Here is a 15920-nt window from a genome sequence, read left to right on the forward strand (position 1 = left end):
CACTCTTTGGGTCTCAGTTTGGTTGTAGATGCAGGTGTGTAAACTGTCCCATGGCTCATAATTCCAAAGCTCCAATAATCCAACAAATGTACCAATGGGCCAAAAGTCAATTTGTCTGATGGCCCTGTATCCTGAAAAGAAACGTGCATTGCTCTGAAGGGCCTTGCTTTCTTCGAAGCACATGGAAAACAATTATTATCCAGAATGATGCCATCGACTCTAATTGGCTAGTACTTGTTGTCTTGGTTGGTTAGGCATGGGCATGAGGAGAGAGATTGGTTAGACTTAGGGTAAGAATGTCAGGCTTAGATTGGTTAGATGATTGGTTGGCTTATTTTAGAGGAAAAGGCTATTTGGAGCAATGCACATTTGTTTTCAGGGTAACAGGGCTGTCAGACACATGGCCTTCCACTCCAGTTGTCCATTTTTTGGAATATTGGGACTATTGGGACTTATGAGTCATTAGAAAAACAGCATGGCACTAGGATAGAGCTTACATTAGCCTAAACTGTCGTATTTGAGGGACTGGCTCCCACGCAAATGACTAAGCTGTAAAATTTCCAGTCCTGTACAGAGCAACTCCAAAAAATAATATAACGTTACCTAATAATGTGCGCATCAGCTTTTGAAAGTCTAAAGGCTGAGGCCTTGACACCAAGTCCATTCTCAAATTGAATACTAGTTTTGTAAACAGGCTATTAATTCATGACTTTTCCACATATTTATCAAAATACTTTTCAGAATCCACATGAACCACTCTTTTCATCAGCATCAATTAGATCCAGTGTACAGCACTTGCTTAAAGAGAACTATGTCACTTTTAAAGCTAGTTTGCCATTTGCTTCTTCCAAACAGAACACCAGAAGCAAATGCCGTGAGTTGAGGTTTTATCAAAACAAAATTATGACTGGTGTGCACTGCATGCCAAACTGATCAGAGCACATGGACCAATTTGCCTCCTCAGTTACCATATGACCAGTTGCTGACAAACAATATGGCATTTAAAAAGCTATTTTTTGAATGTAGTCTGGTGCAGTGGTCAGATAAAATGGACCCCGGGCTATATTAAATCACTTCCAACAAAATGTATGCAGAACAACAAGTCTAAAACAGCATCACGGATCTGTTTTAACCAAATATTCGCTGGTCTAGCTCAGCTAAACACAAGCCCCTTTTACACTGCCAGATGTTCCGCGAATGTTGGGCCGTTTTGCCGGCAAGCTGTGAGCGTTTAGACACACAGAGCTGGATTGGCAAGTTGATCCGAGGTGCCCAATTTTCCGCCTCGCAGGGTAGTCATATTGGTGGAACCCTTTTAGTTTAACCCTATGGGCCCGAATGATGCATAGTGCGTCCAAATTCACACCTGTTCTTCTCTATTGATTTTCTCCGCGACCGTACGTCACAGCGAGAAGCCACGCATATCATGTGAAACAGTGGAATCGTAGCTTTCCGACAAGATGGTAGTCCAATGTTTTCACAGCAAAAAAAAAATGATAAAGTTACACTAAAATGATGTATAACAGAGCTTTCATACAGCTTTGCACACACATTACTCTTAGATGGATTACTCGCAAATGCAGGCTCGCACAGAAATGCCACGCATATCACATGTAGGTGCAGGAGCAGAGCTTTCCAGTGATACCACACACATCATTGTGCTGTCATCCCATCATGCTTTAAATCCAGATTGATTGTCTACAAAATAAAAACCTGACGAATTTCTTTACAATCCATCTTGTTATCAGTCACTTCATATAGTGAGGAATATCGTATCTTACCACGTCTTAGGCTTGCGTGTGTTTCTCCCTGTCGATCCACATTTGTAGTCCGGCTTTCCAGATGCAAATATCTCCATATTGTCCAGTTGACACTCCATCAAACTTTGTATGACAAGACCAGCCACTTCACCTTTGCACACCCAGACAACTGTAGCCTAATTATGCATATCTGACAGGGCCGTAGTCACCATATACACTGAGGGGGACATGCCCCCCAACCCCAATGTCCAAAATGCCCCCCCAATATATAACTGAAACTGAAAAACAACAACAAACTTTGTTTACTGCAAACAAAGTGGCAAATATTATCTTGGAGGACATCATTGCACTTGGTTGACTATTTTTCTATGATCTTAGATGTAAATATTGCATGTTTCTTTCAGATAAAACACATTTTTGCAATAATGAAAAAATACTGGCAATCATGTCACAGACCACATGTTTTGGACAGCTGTGAAGTGACAGAATGTCCCACCATCATGGTTCTTATATTGCCAGATTCCAAAGAGTCTCCCCTCTTCATATATAGCAGAATATGTCAACTTCCAACTTGCTATGGTGAGATACATATACAAATGTAAGAATTTAGTAACACGGATTTGTTTCTTTCATTGATATAAAAATTAATATAAAATATAGGCACATAGTAGGACATGAAATGATGGCAAATCTGGTTAGCCCAGATTGTCCTGGAAAAAAAAGATAAAAAGATATAGCATGTGTATGTAGCCTTTATAATGACTGTGATATGAGCTTAAGAGTAAAGGCAGTAAAAAATACCCCAGAAATGCCTAGGGCCCATAGACACAGCAAGGCGGCCTTCCGCAACGGGAGGGGCTGTTGATGACTTGTGAGAGGAGCACGTGCGAGCCACTGGCGGTGGATAAACAGGAAATGCATGACATTAGCGAGTAGCTAGTAGCAAGAGGGAAACGCAAACCTGACAGACACTATAAAGATGAGCAGCTGGGGAGACAAAGAATTGTGCGCCCTCCTTGCCCTCACAAACGAAGAGCCAATTAACCATCAGATGACGGGGACGGTGAAGAACGGGCCGACTTACAAGAGAATCGCCGAAGGACTGACCAGCCGCGGCTTCCCTCCCACGTCACTGTTTACGTCACACGCTGAGCTACACGTTTTGTTACTTGCTCACGCCCCTCATTGCCCCGAAAAAGGCGCATTCTGTATAAACAAAAGTAGGTAGGCGGCATTTTGCCGCACTCCCCAATTTTGTTTTTATACTGCCAATGCTGAAAAAAGACCGATTGGGCTTTTCTGCAAATTTGCACAATTCCTATCTAAAAAGGGCTATAAACTCTGTCAGTATTTTGGCATGTCATTCACTACCTGTTTGCCTGTTTGTAACTGGTGCAAGCAACGTTGTCTTCACTTTACCTGTCTTTTCTCTGCTCCTCTCCATGTGTGTGTGGAGGGGGTAAGCCTTGCCCTTGTTGAAACATGAAAGCTGATGATATTAATGATCGTGTGAAATTTTCGCAGCAGCACTCATAATTCTGCAGTGACAGAGCAGAAAACACTACAAGTGCAAAGCCAGTCAGACAAACATGCTAATTGTATTGTTAATTGATTGTAGCTTTCACTAGAACAGTTAAGTTGAAATAGGGTTCCATCAGTATGTTCTTGAGCTGAGAAGCACCTGATGTGGCCATAGAGACTTTATAAGGGACAGGAGCAAGCTGATCAATTTACAGCCTTTGAGTGTGCAAACATGGCATGGACAATGACACTTGTGGATTCACCATCCAGTAGATTTGAAATCCTGTTCAATTATCCAGTGAGAATTACTCACCTGTTGTAGGTTGACCATATATGTGTCACCTGTTAGTCTTTGCTTTTACTGACTCTAATGACTGCTGTTGAAACATTCAGCCAGTTTACACTATTAAAAGCTATAAACTGATCAGTGTGCATCAGTCCTTTCTTTTCCCTTATGCATTTTAATCCATTCCTCTTTACTCTTTTTTTTAATTTACTCTATGTTTATTCTTTTTGGATATACAAAGGTGATTAAAAAACCCTTTAGATGCAGGGTATCACCCTTTACACACTATGCAACATGTGGAGAAATCTAAAGCTTAAGAACCCTGCTGTGCCTACTTCACGGTTGCTAAGCTATAGTCAGACACCTACTGTTCATTAGTGGAGGAGCTTTAAGAAGGACCAACTGCTAGGATGCACTGATAACACAATAAGTGAGCTGTGAAGCTAAATCTTGTGATATTCAATAAACACAACATTTTACAAATAACTATGCTATGCATTAAATGCCACATGTTACGTGAAAAGTCAGGGGACCTTACTATATTTTCCACGGAGGAGATGGAGGCAGGCACAGTACTGACTAAAGAAGCCTGAATGTCAAAACCATTCAAATGGGTTAATAATGGGAATCTTATTTCTATATGCCATCGCCGCTAATGCACAGTGTAACTGTATAGAATGTGTGCTTGTTGGTATTTCAGCAGCATCTTTGTCCCCTACATTAAATTGCAGATAGTGTAGCAGGCCTGGTAAAGGCCATGAGTAAATGAATGCAGACCTTAAACATCATCCATGGTTCCCATCTCTTTGTGACTGAACCTCCTCTATCCCCTAAAGGTCACCTCTGCCTCTCCCCAGCCTGGCTTCCTCTGCCCAGCAACCATACCCCCACAACATATCACACACGTATGCTCTAATGGGAAACTGTTGCGAGACTGGAATTATACTGAACTTTTCAACTGCTTCCAGCCAGCACTATGTGCGTTTCTGCAAATTTGTATATTTTAAAAAAAATGCTTACCCACCACAATTGTCCATTTTCAGGGGGAAGGAAGATCAAAAGAAAATAAAAAAGGCAGCCTCTGTGGCTTTGCGGGGCTTTTCAGTTGCTTTTTCTAGATGCTGTCCATTAAAATGAGTCCATGAGAGAAAGTGTCTGTCATCACTGACAGCTCTCACCGTGAGGCCTTGTGGGGATTAGCTTCAGAGTGCTGAGAGGGTCAGAACAGTATGCATCAAGTCTGCAATTATTTGGCTAAAATAAACACCTTTTTCACAGAGTTTCACGCAGTTCTCTGCAGTGCTGATTGAACCCTAATATAATGGGCTGCTCAGAAACATGACAGCTGAGACAAAGGGTCTATTTGTGGTATGAATGTAAAACGGCAATTTATATTTATCCTGTTTCACCTCAGTCAAAATTTAACTTTTTGCTAATAAATAAGTACATGCTGTGTTTGTTGTTGTTATTTGTTTTAGTAGTAATTACCAAAGAGAAGAGATTTACAGTGACAGCATCCCCAAAATGTGTTCTCGGACAATGTAAATTTTTGGTACTGACTGCAACTTTACAGCAAAGCCACAGTGACTGCTGTTGAAAATGTTGCTTTAAAGGTGGAGGTTTTATTAGTTAAACTCCAAGCTAAATAACTCCTTGGGTAAATGTACTGTCACAAAGTATGCTTGATTGCATGAAGTCTGACTGTTGCATCACCTGAAGTCACCTGTGTCTCAGCCAAAAAATTGCGCTTAAAACATAGCAAAGACTACAGTCAACACCCAACTAACATTTTCGTTCTTCACCTGCATTAAAGGAAATAACTCTACATACCAGCAGGTGGCAGTAGTCTGTGTTCATCATTCAAAAAGGGAACCCAGCATGAGGACAGGACGGATTCAAGATGCTAGTTAGCCTGTTAGCACATTAATAACACAATCCAGTGTTGAAATACTAAAGGATATTTACTGTGCGCTAGCCAACGATGGCACAATGTTCAACATGCTGAATTGGCAAAAAAAAAAAAAAAAAGCTGGCAAGGGCCGATTACTGCTAATGGTGTGTAATATGCAGCAAAAACTACAGCGACAGATGTTTACCGATGGCCAGACATTGACCGACGGCTGACCATCAGCTTGGTGTGCCCCGGCTGTTTATTTGTCAAATGTTCTTTTTTTTCCTTTTGAGATAGCCTCCTTTTAAGTTTTGTATTAGGCTGAGCCCCTTTGTAATTGTGATAACTGTAAAGCATGTTTGTGGTATTACAACACTAAATAGTGGCACAGTACTGTCCAATGTCTTTACCATTTGGTCCAATCGTAAATATGGCTCATTTTATGAACATACTATTTGTGAAAATGTCAATTCCTCGGCTGTGATTTATTAATTTCCTCAGTTTTAATGATTATTGCACAGTCTCCATGACTCACTTTCTTTTTTTTTCCTGCCTGCAATTTCATTCCAATTATCTCTGTGTAACACACAGTCCAGATGCAGTGGCACTTCATGATATAATTGCAAATTGGTATCGAGAGGGAAAGAGGTTATTTATACATACTTCCTCTTGTAATTATGAGTTGTTGAAAAATAGAGTCTACACATGAAGGGGTGTTACAAGGTGGTTGAAGATAAGGAGTCCTGCGACCAGTATCTCATACACTTATGACTAATGATGAATGATGGCACAAGAATGTGGTTAACATGAAAACATTACAACAGTTCCTCCACATGGCTCTAGTGTGAACCACACAGGCTATAAGGCAGAGTTTTCCCAATAATAAAAGTTGCTAGTGTAAAAGAAAAAAGATTGAAATTGATTTTTAGGTTTTGAGTGTATTAGGAATTAATGATACAAATGTCTGGGGGAATTAAAGCCATTTGGAGGAGTCAGCCAGGTGTAAAGTTCTGTTAAGACGTTCATGGAGGCATGCTGATTTCGTCAGCCAAGTCTGACACCTGCAGAATGTAGAATTTTTTTTCCAAACGGCACTATCTGTTGTCAAAAGGGTGCAGCTATAATGAGAAAGGGGACCTAAAGGAAAATGACATACACAGAGATACCCAAAGAGGAAGACACTGCCAGTAAACATGCAAACCAGAACTTTAATCTTACACCATTTTCACATTTAAACTGGCAAGGTGATGCAGCATTCCATTAATAATTCATCCGTTGCTAAAAGCATACACATGCATGTGCTCCACTTGATCTACTTTCCACTGCATGCATAGCAGCATATCGGTAATGACAGCTTATAAGTATGTGCGTCATTAAAAATAGCTTCTTAGCTGTTTAATCCCAGGCTTCATTCAGAGAATCCTCATGTGATTTCTCACACCTTCTTTGCATTGCAAAGTACATGCATATGAATGCTATAATGGAGAATATTAATATGAAAAAATCCTCAAGGATGATAATCAGACCAGCTCATCAACTGAGCAATTTTTGCCTCCGTGGTCCAAGGTCCATGGTGAGATGTATCTGACCTGTGTTAATGGGGGCAATTACACAAGCACACAAAACTGCAGCAGTGTTTCAGTTTTGTGGAAGAGGGATGATTAAGTGAAGAATTTTCTGGGTGTGAAGACTTTAATGTTTGAAATGTTAAAGCTGTAATGATTAGACTTATGCATCAAACATTAAAATCATCATGCAGCTATGTTCAACCAAATGTTGCCTGACATAGGCAACCAAAAATATGTAAGCTGATCTCAAGGTTGAATTCAAACTGATCTTGCTTTTCTTTTGTTTTTGCAGGTCCCCTTTGTATGAACTAACATGGACAAAGTGGTCATCAGTCTCCTGCTTCTGGGAACCGCAGTTACGATGGTCCATGCATGTCCCAAATACTGTGTCTGCCAGAATCTCTCTGAGTCTCTGGGGACTCTGTGCCCCTCCAAAGGTCTGCTCTTCGTCCCACCGGACATCGACCGGCGAACTGTGGAGCTACGGCTGGGCGGCAACTTCATCCTCAAGGTCACCACTCAGGACTTTGCCAATATGACAGGTCTGGTTGATCTCACCTTGTCTCGCAACACCATCAGCGCCATCCAGTCTTTCTCTTTCATCGACCTGGAAACCCTCAGATCGCTGCACCTCGACAGTAACCGGTTGACTGAGCTGGGACCGGATGACCTCCGAGGGCTGGTCAACCTGCAGCACCTGATCCTCAACAACAATCAGCTAAGTCGGATCTCCAGCGCAGCCTTTGATGACTTGTTATTGACACTGGAGGATCTGGATTTGTCATATAACAACTTGCGCAGTGTGCCTTGGGAAGCCATCCGCAAGATGGTCAACCTCCATCAGATGAGTCTGGATCATAACCTCATCGCCTTCATTGCAGAGGGGACTTTTACAGATCTGGATAAACTGGCCCGCTTGGACCTCACCTCCAACCGTCTCCAAAAGCTCCCTCCAGACCCCATCTTTGCGCGCTCTCAGAGCAATGTAGTAATGAGCACTCCTTATGCACCTCCTCTCTCTCTAAGCTTTGGCGGAAACCCATTGCACTGCAACTGTGAAGTGCTTTGGCTTCGAAGACTGGAGCGTGAGGATGACATGGAAACCTGCGCTTCTCCAACTAGTCTAAAGGGGCGCTACTTTTGGTCTGTTCGTGAAGAGGAGTTTGTTTGTGAGCCCCCTCTGATCACACAACATACACACAAGTTGCTTGTGCTGGAAGGCCAAACGGCTAGCCTGCGCTGCAAAGCAGTCGGTGATCCAATGCCAACTGTGCATTGGGTTGCTCCTGATGACCGCTTGATCAGCAACTCCTCCCGAGCAACGGTCTACGAAAATGGCACCCTGGACATTACAATCACCACATCCAAGGATTACGGGACCTTTACTTGCATTGCTGCCAATGCTGCTGGAGAATCTACAGCCTCCATTGAGCTGTCAATCATTCAACTCCCCCATCTGAATAATGGTACAAACCGTACCACACAGTCCAAGTCAGGGCTTTCGGACATAACTAGCTCTACTAAGATCAGCAAAGGGGAGCCTAAACCTTTACCAGAGAAGGTGGTGTCTGTGTCAGAAGTGACTGCCGTTTCTGCTCTGGTCAAGTGGACTGTAAGCAAATCAACTCCAAAGGTCAAAATGTATCAGCTTCAGTACAATTGTTCAGAGGATGAAGTTCTCATTTATAGGTAAGAATAATTAATGATATTTTATTATATATCCTCATACAGTTGTCCATATGATATCATACGAAAATGAATATACAAGGGTTTGTATGATATCTATCAATCAGTGCCCCACAAATGAGATCACATACTTAACCTAAAGTTACGTACTTAACATAAAATTATGTACTAAACATTAAGTTACATAGGTTAAGTTTAGAGGAAGAAATATATTTAGGGGGTCTTTAGATGTAGGCAAGTAAAGTTACAAACTCAATGTTCACATGGTTTCACGAGACACTGATCTTCTGGGGTAAAGTCCTGTGTTGTTTGACCAATCCACCAACTCTACTTACCTTCTTACACAGACTTTCAGTCTTTATACTTGCTTCTTTACTCCTGTCAGTGCATTGGTAATATGATCGCAGGCTCCCTGATTATGTGGGATATACACAAATTACTGGTTAATGATTATGGGGTTTATATACGAATTGCGGTGCATTACTTTTTGTAGGTAAACAGAGCTGAGACCTTTCTGGTCAAAGTGGTAAATTAAGCCCGAGGTATAATATTGAACTTCAGCACACTCACTGCTCAGCTTCTTCAGTCAGTTGCTAATGTTTACTGCGTAAGTGCTTGAGACAGTCAATTTCTTTGAAGGGTTACTCAGAGATCAACATTCATTTTTCTTAATCCCTGAGATTTTTATTTATTTTTTCCTTTAAATTGACAATTGCTTTCACCAAAAATAATGAACAGCGTTTGTACATTTTTAAGGACAGTGGAGCCCAAAGTGAAATCCTTGCCCTGAACCATTAATTAGAAATCCAAGAAGAAAAAGGATTATAGACCCTCATTTTAATGTATCCCTCCTAAGCTGCTCAAGTCCATAAAGTGTAAGCTTGGAGACTGCAGCTGAAGATCTTCTGGGCTCTGTGAAATCAATTTCCAAAGTCAAATGAGACAGTAAAAGTAGTGACATTCAACCAAGATAATTGAGCTGGAAATACAGAAAACAGCCGCGCCGTTTAACATGAAATCAATTTGAGGAAGATGTTAAAAAATGCCAAATATGCTGTGCTGCAAGAACAAATAGATCCATTTCTTATGAGCCTTGTTTTGACTTTATCAGACAGCTTTTTAGATATTTTCCCATATTTGCCAAAAACATATCACACTGTTTTTGAGTTCAGTATCCCCTTAGGCTCAGTGCACTTAAAGAATGAGTACCCTATGCTAAAGATGGTATTTACGGCATCAGAATAGTGTAAAATTGTTAAAGTAGCCCGTTGTGAGTAGTAGTTACAGCAATTTTGTGTCAGCTTCATGCTTCCTTCAACACTGACAATTGATGCTGAATCCCTTTAGCAACAACACAACAGCACAATAACTTATACTATGCCAAAGTCCTACACAATTCACCTGTACTGCACATTCCTGCAAGATGTTTAATCAAAGATAATTGACAGAATAAGAGAAGGGAAAAAGTCTGGTTATTAGCTGAGAATATGAGATTAGAACTGTGCACAATATTGAAGAGAGATATTACTTTGTTCAAACACTGTGGATGCAACTCACCATCCCTGTGAATTCAGTAATAAGGTGTTTATCTGATTTCCTTGCTTGCACGCAGCTTGCTGTGCCAGATTGTCATGCCAGAAAAAAAGGAGAACAATATGAATTTTCAGTACCTGTTTTTTTTTCCTGGTGATGAAAACGTCAGATGACTCATCTGCATTTCTTGCTAATGCTTTTCACAAATTTTATCTACTGCCTACAAAATTGCAAATATAACACTGATGTGTGTTTTATGAAATGCACTTTTCCCCCCGTTGTTCACTGACTTCCAGCACCTACATTATTTCCCTGAAAAGTGATTATTTTAATGGCATTCCTAATGTTGGTGTTAGTCAAGAATCATTACTACAAATTTGATGCTTTAAAATATTTTCAACTTCATAATGAGTGCACTCAGTATGCAGCAGACCCTAAAGCAATAGATATATATGCTCTTATACAATAACGGCTGTGCAGTCCTTTTGCATGTCAGAAGACAAATTAGGAGCTGGAGGGAAAAGATAACGTGCACAGAGAGGCCAACTACTGTTTTTGAATTAATATTGGTATGACTTCATTGCTCGTACATGCACTCCTACTGCGCTCCTCTAGTTGGCTGACACAGTTTCCCAGGGCACTGCCCACACTCAAGCGATGGCATGATTAAAAATCAATCAGAGCCACGTGGGGGAGGAGAAATATTGCATGAGTTCTCTCAACATGTGAGCCAACGCAGCTTCTTCCTAGTTATGGAAAAAGGCAATTAGGGATGAATAATGGAATGCGGCCCCACTGGGGTCTGGGCTCTGTGGTGGAGGCGAATCAGAGGGTTCAAAGATATGGATGCATGTACTCTAGGAGAACAGCAAGCCAACAATCGACTGATAATTGAAGAATCTATTTATAGATACCTAACCCACAGTTACAGTATGTGACAGACATTGTTACTTAATGTTTTACAGCCTAAGTGGATTATATATAGCAGTGGTTCTCAGCCACTTGGTTGCCTTGTCAGATGTGCCTTAATCAGATAAGCTCAAATCCCCCTTTACTGATACCATCCACCATGTCCAATTTATTTTGACACTATTAATTACATAAAAGTGGAGTTTGGTCAAGCTTGCAATCCTACTACTACCACATGCCATGACATACCCTGAACCCATCAAGCATTAATTTAGCTTCTTATATGAACTTCTCTGCTTGGCAATTGCATGAGTAACCCATGGGGTACAAGTATCCCATGTTGAGAATCTCTGATATACAGAATTTAGAATAGTCGTCTATTCGACTATCAAAGCCACTAATCGACACAGCACATTGTTGTAGACTAATCGTTCATCTGTGGTTTTAGCACAGTGCAGTAATAAAGCAGTGGCAATGCATCTACAGCAGATATGCAGCGGGGGGCAGGTGGGTAGTTCTGTTGATATGTCATAGTTGTGACTTGAGATGGCCCTCTAATGACTGAAGGTAGACTTAACTTTGGTTGTTGATTATAGATTTGTCTGAGCAATCATGTTCTACATTTCATCAAGTTAAATGAGCAGAATTTAAATGAGCCCTATGTGAAAGTCAGAGAGTATAAATTGTCTGGCCATGGTTCTGTCAGCACTGTTGCAGTAATTGTTGCCTAACAGTGTTAAGCTGGAGGGTGGGCGCTATGTGTCTGCTTAACAGTGGGAAACAGCAGGTTGGTTCCAAACACAGGTTCCCTGTGGAAAAGTCTCATCCATCACTCAAACCTGCCTCTTTACACCAACTAATTCCTTCCTTACTCCCATCACCGCATTGGTCATGTCATCACAGCCTTCCAAATGTGTGAGTTAGACATGAATTACTGGCTCAGGATTAAAGGGATAGTGCACCCAAAAATGAAAATTAACCCATTATCCACTCTGCCACATGCCGATGGAGGCTCAGGTGAAGTTTTAGAGTCCTCACAACACTTGCGGAGATCCCAGGGGAGAGGGGGTAGCAACAAAACTCCACCTAATGGAGGCTTACGGCACCCCAGATTCAAACATCCAAAAACACATAATTGAAACCACAAAATATCTCCATACTGCTCGTCTATAGTGATCCAAGTGTCCTGAAGCCCCGACATAAAAAGTTCAAACATCATTTGAACTCTGTTTTTAGCTTCACTGTAGCCTGCAGCTCTAACTGCCTCTCTGTGCACCGCGTTCACGTGTGCGCTTGTGCGAGACCAGCAAACACACATGAACGCGGTGCCCATGTCTAACAGTCTAGCGCAAGGGCACACACGTGAACGTGGTGCACAGAGATGCAGTTAGACCTGCAGGCTACAATGAGGCAAAAAAAGTTCAAGCTAAAAGAGTTCAAATGACGTTTTTCCAAACAACTTTTTATGTCGGGGCTTCAGGACACTTGGATCACTATGGACGAGCAGTATGGAGATATTCTGTGGTTTCAACTATGTGTTTTGGGACATTTGAATCTGGGGCACCATATGCCTCCATTAGGTGGAGTTTTGTTGCTACCCACTCTCCCCTTGGATCTCTGGAAGTGTTGTGAGGACTCACCTTCACCTGAGCCTCCCTCGGCATATGGGTGAGTAGATAGTGAGTGAATTTTCATTTTTGGGTGCACTATCCCTTTAAGTGAGATACATAAAAATTTTGTTGGATTACTTTTTGTAGTTATGCATACAAAACCGCACATGAGATCAGCCTGGTTGTAGCTATGGTGTAATCTGTGGCATAACCATGGAGGCGATGAATGTAGCCACAGAAGTATAAATTAAGATTAAGGTCTGGGAAACATCATGGGTACTGCTAATAAAAAGCAAACACTAGCTGTAGGTCTGTGACACAAGGACACAAATTCTGCATGCAAGTCAGACACGTTACCCACCTGGACACATTATTCCTGAAGTGGCACTGAATCAGAATTGTAAGATTTATTGCCAAGTAGGTTTTTCACTTACAAGGAATTTGCTTTGGCAATGGACTAAAATCTTAGTCATCCAATTTGTCCAGCATGTACGAATTTGAGCAATGGGCAATGGGCTGCATACAGAGTATATCTTACAAAGGTCCATGTAAGTTTGACATCTAAGTGGTTTCATTCTGATTTAATGAGATGTGGTCAGTAGAGTTAATTACACTTAGCAGACTGCTGACAGTACAAAAACTAGAACAGCGACAGCTCTGATTGAATCCTTCAAAACCCTGTTTCAAATTGTAATGACGGCACTTGTTTGACTAGTCAAGCTCTGTGAGAAAGTGCACGTCAAGACAAATTACATTTATTGAATTCTTTCATGATTTTAGGGGTAAAATATCTAAACTGAGTTCCATTACATGGTGATAAACACATTAAATATCTGAAAAAAAGAATGTCTTTTCCAATTGACATCCATAGGCTTTGATACATAGCCTTTTATACAACCACAAGGAAATATTGTCTGGGGTATTTATATCTTATTATGCCATGTGACAGCTCGAGCGTGTTGCGTGTGTTTGTCTCTGCAGTCTACATAGATGAATTTCATGGATGAAAGCTTCTATCACTCCCTGTCTACACAACACAAAGGATCCTACAGCATTTCATTGATTGGCGATACATCTCAGAGAATTAACCCACACTGCAGCATTGACTTTTATTTCAGTCTAAAGCAGCGAGGCTTAGTTATTGAGTCACATTTAAACAACTGGAATAATAACAGAGTGAGCTGAAACAACTGAATGCATGTTAAATGGAATGTACAAGAAATTACATTTAGCCAAAACAGTATTCAAAAAGTGGCCATTGAATACGTATCTCATTACTATTGCTTCATGCATATCGAATGGGATATACTGGGACCAATGGAGTCATCTTTCTGAATTACTCCATGCATATAAAAAGCTACTTAGCATGCTTCATTTTGGCTCTTTCTTTGATCTGCCCCAGCATAATACAGTAAGCCAGTGGTGCTTTAAACACTAAAGTTCTCTCCTCTTGTCTAGAACTCCCACAGCAAGAGGTCTGTGTTTTTAATGCTGTATTTTTCTTTCTCTCTGTTTCTTGTCAGGATGATTCCCATGAATAACAGAGCCTTTGTAGTCACAAATCTTGTCCCAGGGATGCAGTATGACCTGTGTGTCTTGGCCATCTGGGATGACACCGCCACCACCCTCACTGCCACCAACATTGTAGGCTGTGTCCAGTTTATCACCAGGGAGGACTACCCGCAGTGCCAGTCTCTCCACAGTGGCTTCCTGGGTGGCACTATGATCCTGGTCATTGGTGGCATCATTGTGGCCACATTGCTCGTGTTCATCATCATCCTCATGGTGCGATATAAGGTGACAAGTGGCATCCAGACTAATAAATTACCCACTGTGAGCAACACCTACTCACAGACCAATGGGGGTTTGAACCGGTTCAACGGTGCTCCACCACAGGTCAAATCCACGGTGGTGGTCATGCGTGAGGAAATGGTAGAGTTCAAGTGTGGATCCCTCCAGAGCAGTCTCTCCTCATCATCATCCTCTTCTAACTCATTAGATAGCCAAACAGGAAGGGGGACTGGAGACCGCTACAGCATGCAGGGCAGTGAATGCAGCACTCTGCCCAGCAGCAAGTTCAGGAGGCACAGGCACGGCGCCAAAGCACGGCAAAACCTGGACCACCTTTTAGGGGCTTTCACCTCACTGGAGCTGAGAGGAGTAGCGAGGGACCACCATGGGGCTCCTGGTCCCGCCACCACTTCCAGTGCTATGATGACGGTGGCCATGTTGCCCCCGTCCGATAAAGAACCCCTGCTCGGGAGGGCAGAGTCCACCACCATGCTGGGGCGTCTACTAGGGATGCCCCAGGAGGGTAAGCCCAAGAGGAGCCACTCGTTTGACATGGGTCATGTTGGGGCTGCACAGTGTCGCAGCAACTACCCTCGCAGGATCAGTAACATCTGGACTAAGCGCAGTCTGTCTGTTAACGGCATGCTGCTGCAGTATGATGACAGGGAGGATGAGAAGCCCACTTTTGAGAGCTCGGAGTGGGTGATGGAAAGCACAGTTTGAGTGGGTCTATCTGCGAGGTCCATGGCCAAAAAAAATCAGGAACTAAAGGAAGATGAGTGCAGGGGCAGGATGATCCACAGGGGACCTGCCTTTGGGTATTGCATGAAGTTCCATGTGAATACTGTCTAAGTAACTATGTGATAAAAGACACTCAAATCGATAGATTCCTGGCCATGATCTCAAATCTCTGACAGTGTTTAACTGTATTTGAAATCTTGTTCTCATCTCAAACCAACGCCGAATCGTGGATTGTGCAGAGGGAATCATTTCCAATCTGCAGGGCACGTGAGAGTGTCTCCAAGAGAAAGAGGGAAAAGAAAGATGAGAAATTCAAAGTGGATTTACTACGTCTTTATCAAAAGAACTGAATGCCAAGAGGATTTGCCTTGACTGTGGTGAACTGGACATGCGTCACAATGTCTTGGACCCTCAGCATGAATGGGACTACTGCGACAGTAGAGAGAAGGACCAGCGGAGCGAATAGAAAATTAAAACAAAGTCATTTTTTATTTTCATCTTGGTTTTTCTATCATTTTTACTATTTATTATTTGAGGTGATTCATCAGCAGGCAGAGGCACAGCTCTTTAATGAGGTCATAATAAACACATACACACAGAAGCTACCCCCTCACATACAACCAT

At 41.9% G+C, this 15920-nt stretch overlaps 1 protein-coding gene across 1 annotated transcript in view; it reads left to right on the top strand.

Annotated features, from left to right (window-relative positions):
- LOC117267646 (leucine-rich repeat and fibronectin type-III domain-containing protein 2) overlaps positions 1 to 15406 on the top strand; it is a 193759-nt gene extending 178353 nt beyond the window's left edge. The window contains exons 5-6 of the mRNA XM_033643663.2: positions 7319 to 8715; positions 14288 to 15406. Of these exons, the coding sequence (XP_033499554.1) occupies positions 7340 to 8715; positions 14288 to 15278 (2367 nt within the window). The 5' untranslated portion in view covers positions 7319 to 7339 and the 3' untranslated portion in view covers positions 15279 to 15406. The remainder of the gene's footprint in view (positions 1 to 7318; positions 8716 to 14287) is intronic.
- Positions 15407 to 15920: the final 514 nt, after the last annotated feature.

This window comes from Epinephelus lanceolatus, chromosome 15 (assembly GCF_041903045.1).
Source record: "Epinephelus lanceolatus isolate andai-2023 chromosome 15, ASM4190304v1, whole genome shotgun sequence".
NCBI lineage: Eukaryota > Metazoa > Chordata > Actinopteri > Perciformes > Serranidae > Epinephelus > Epinephelus lanceolatus.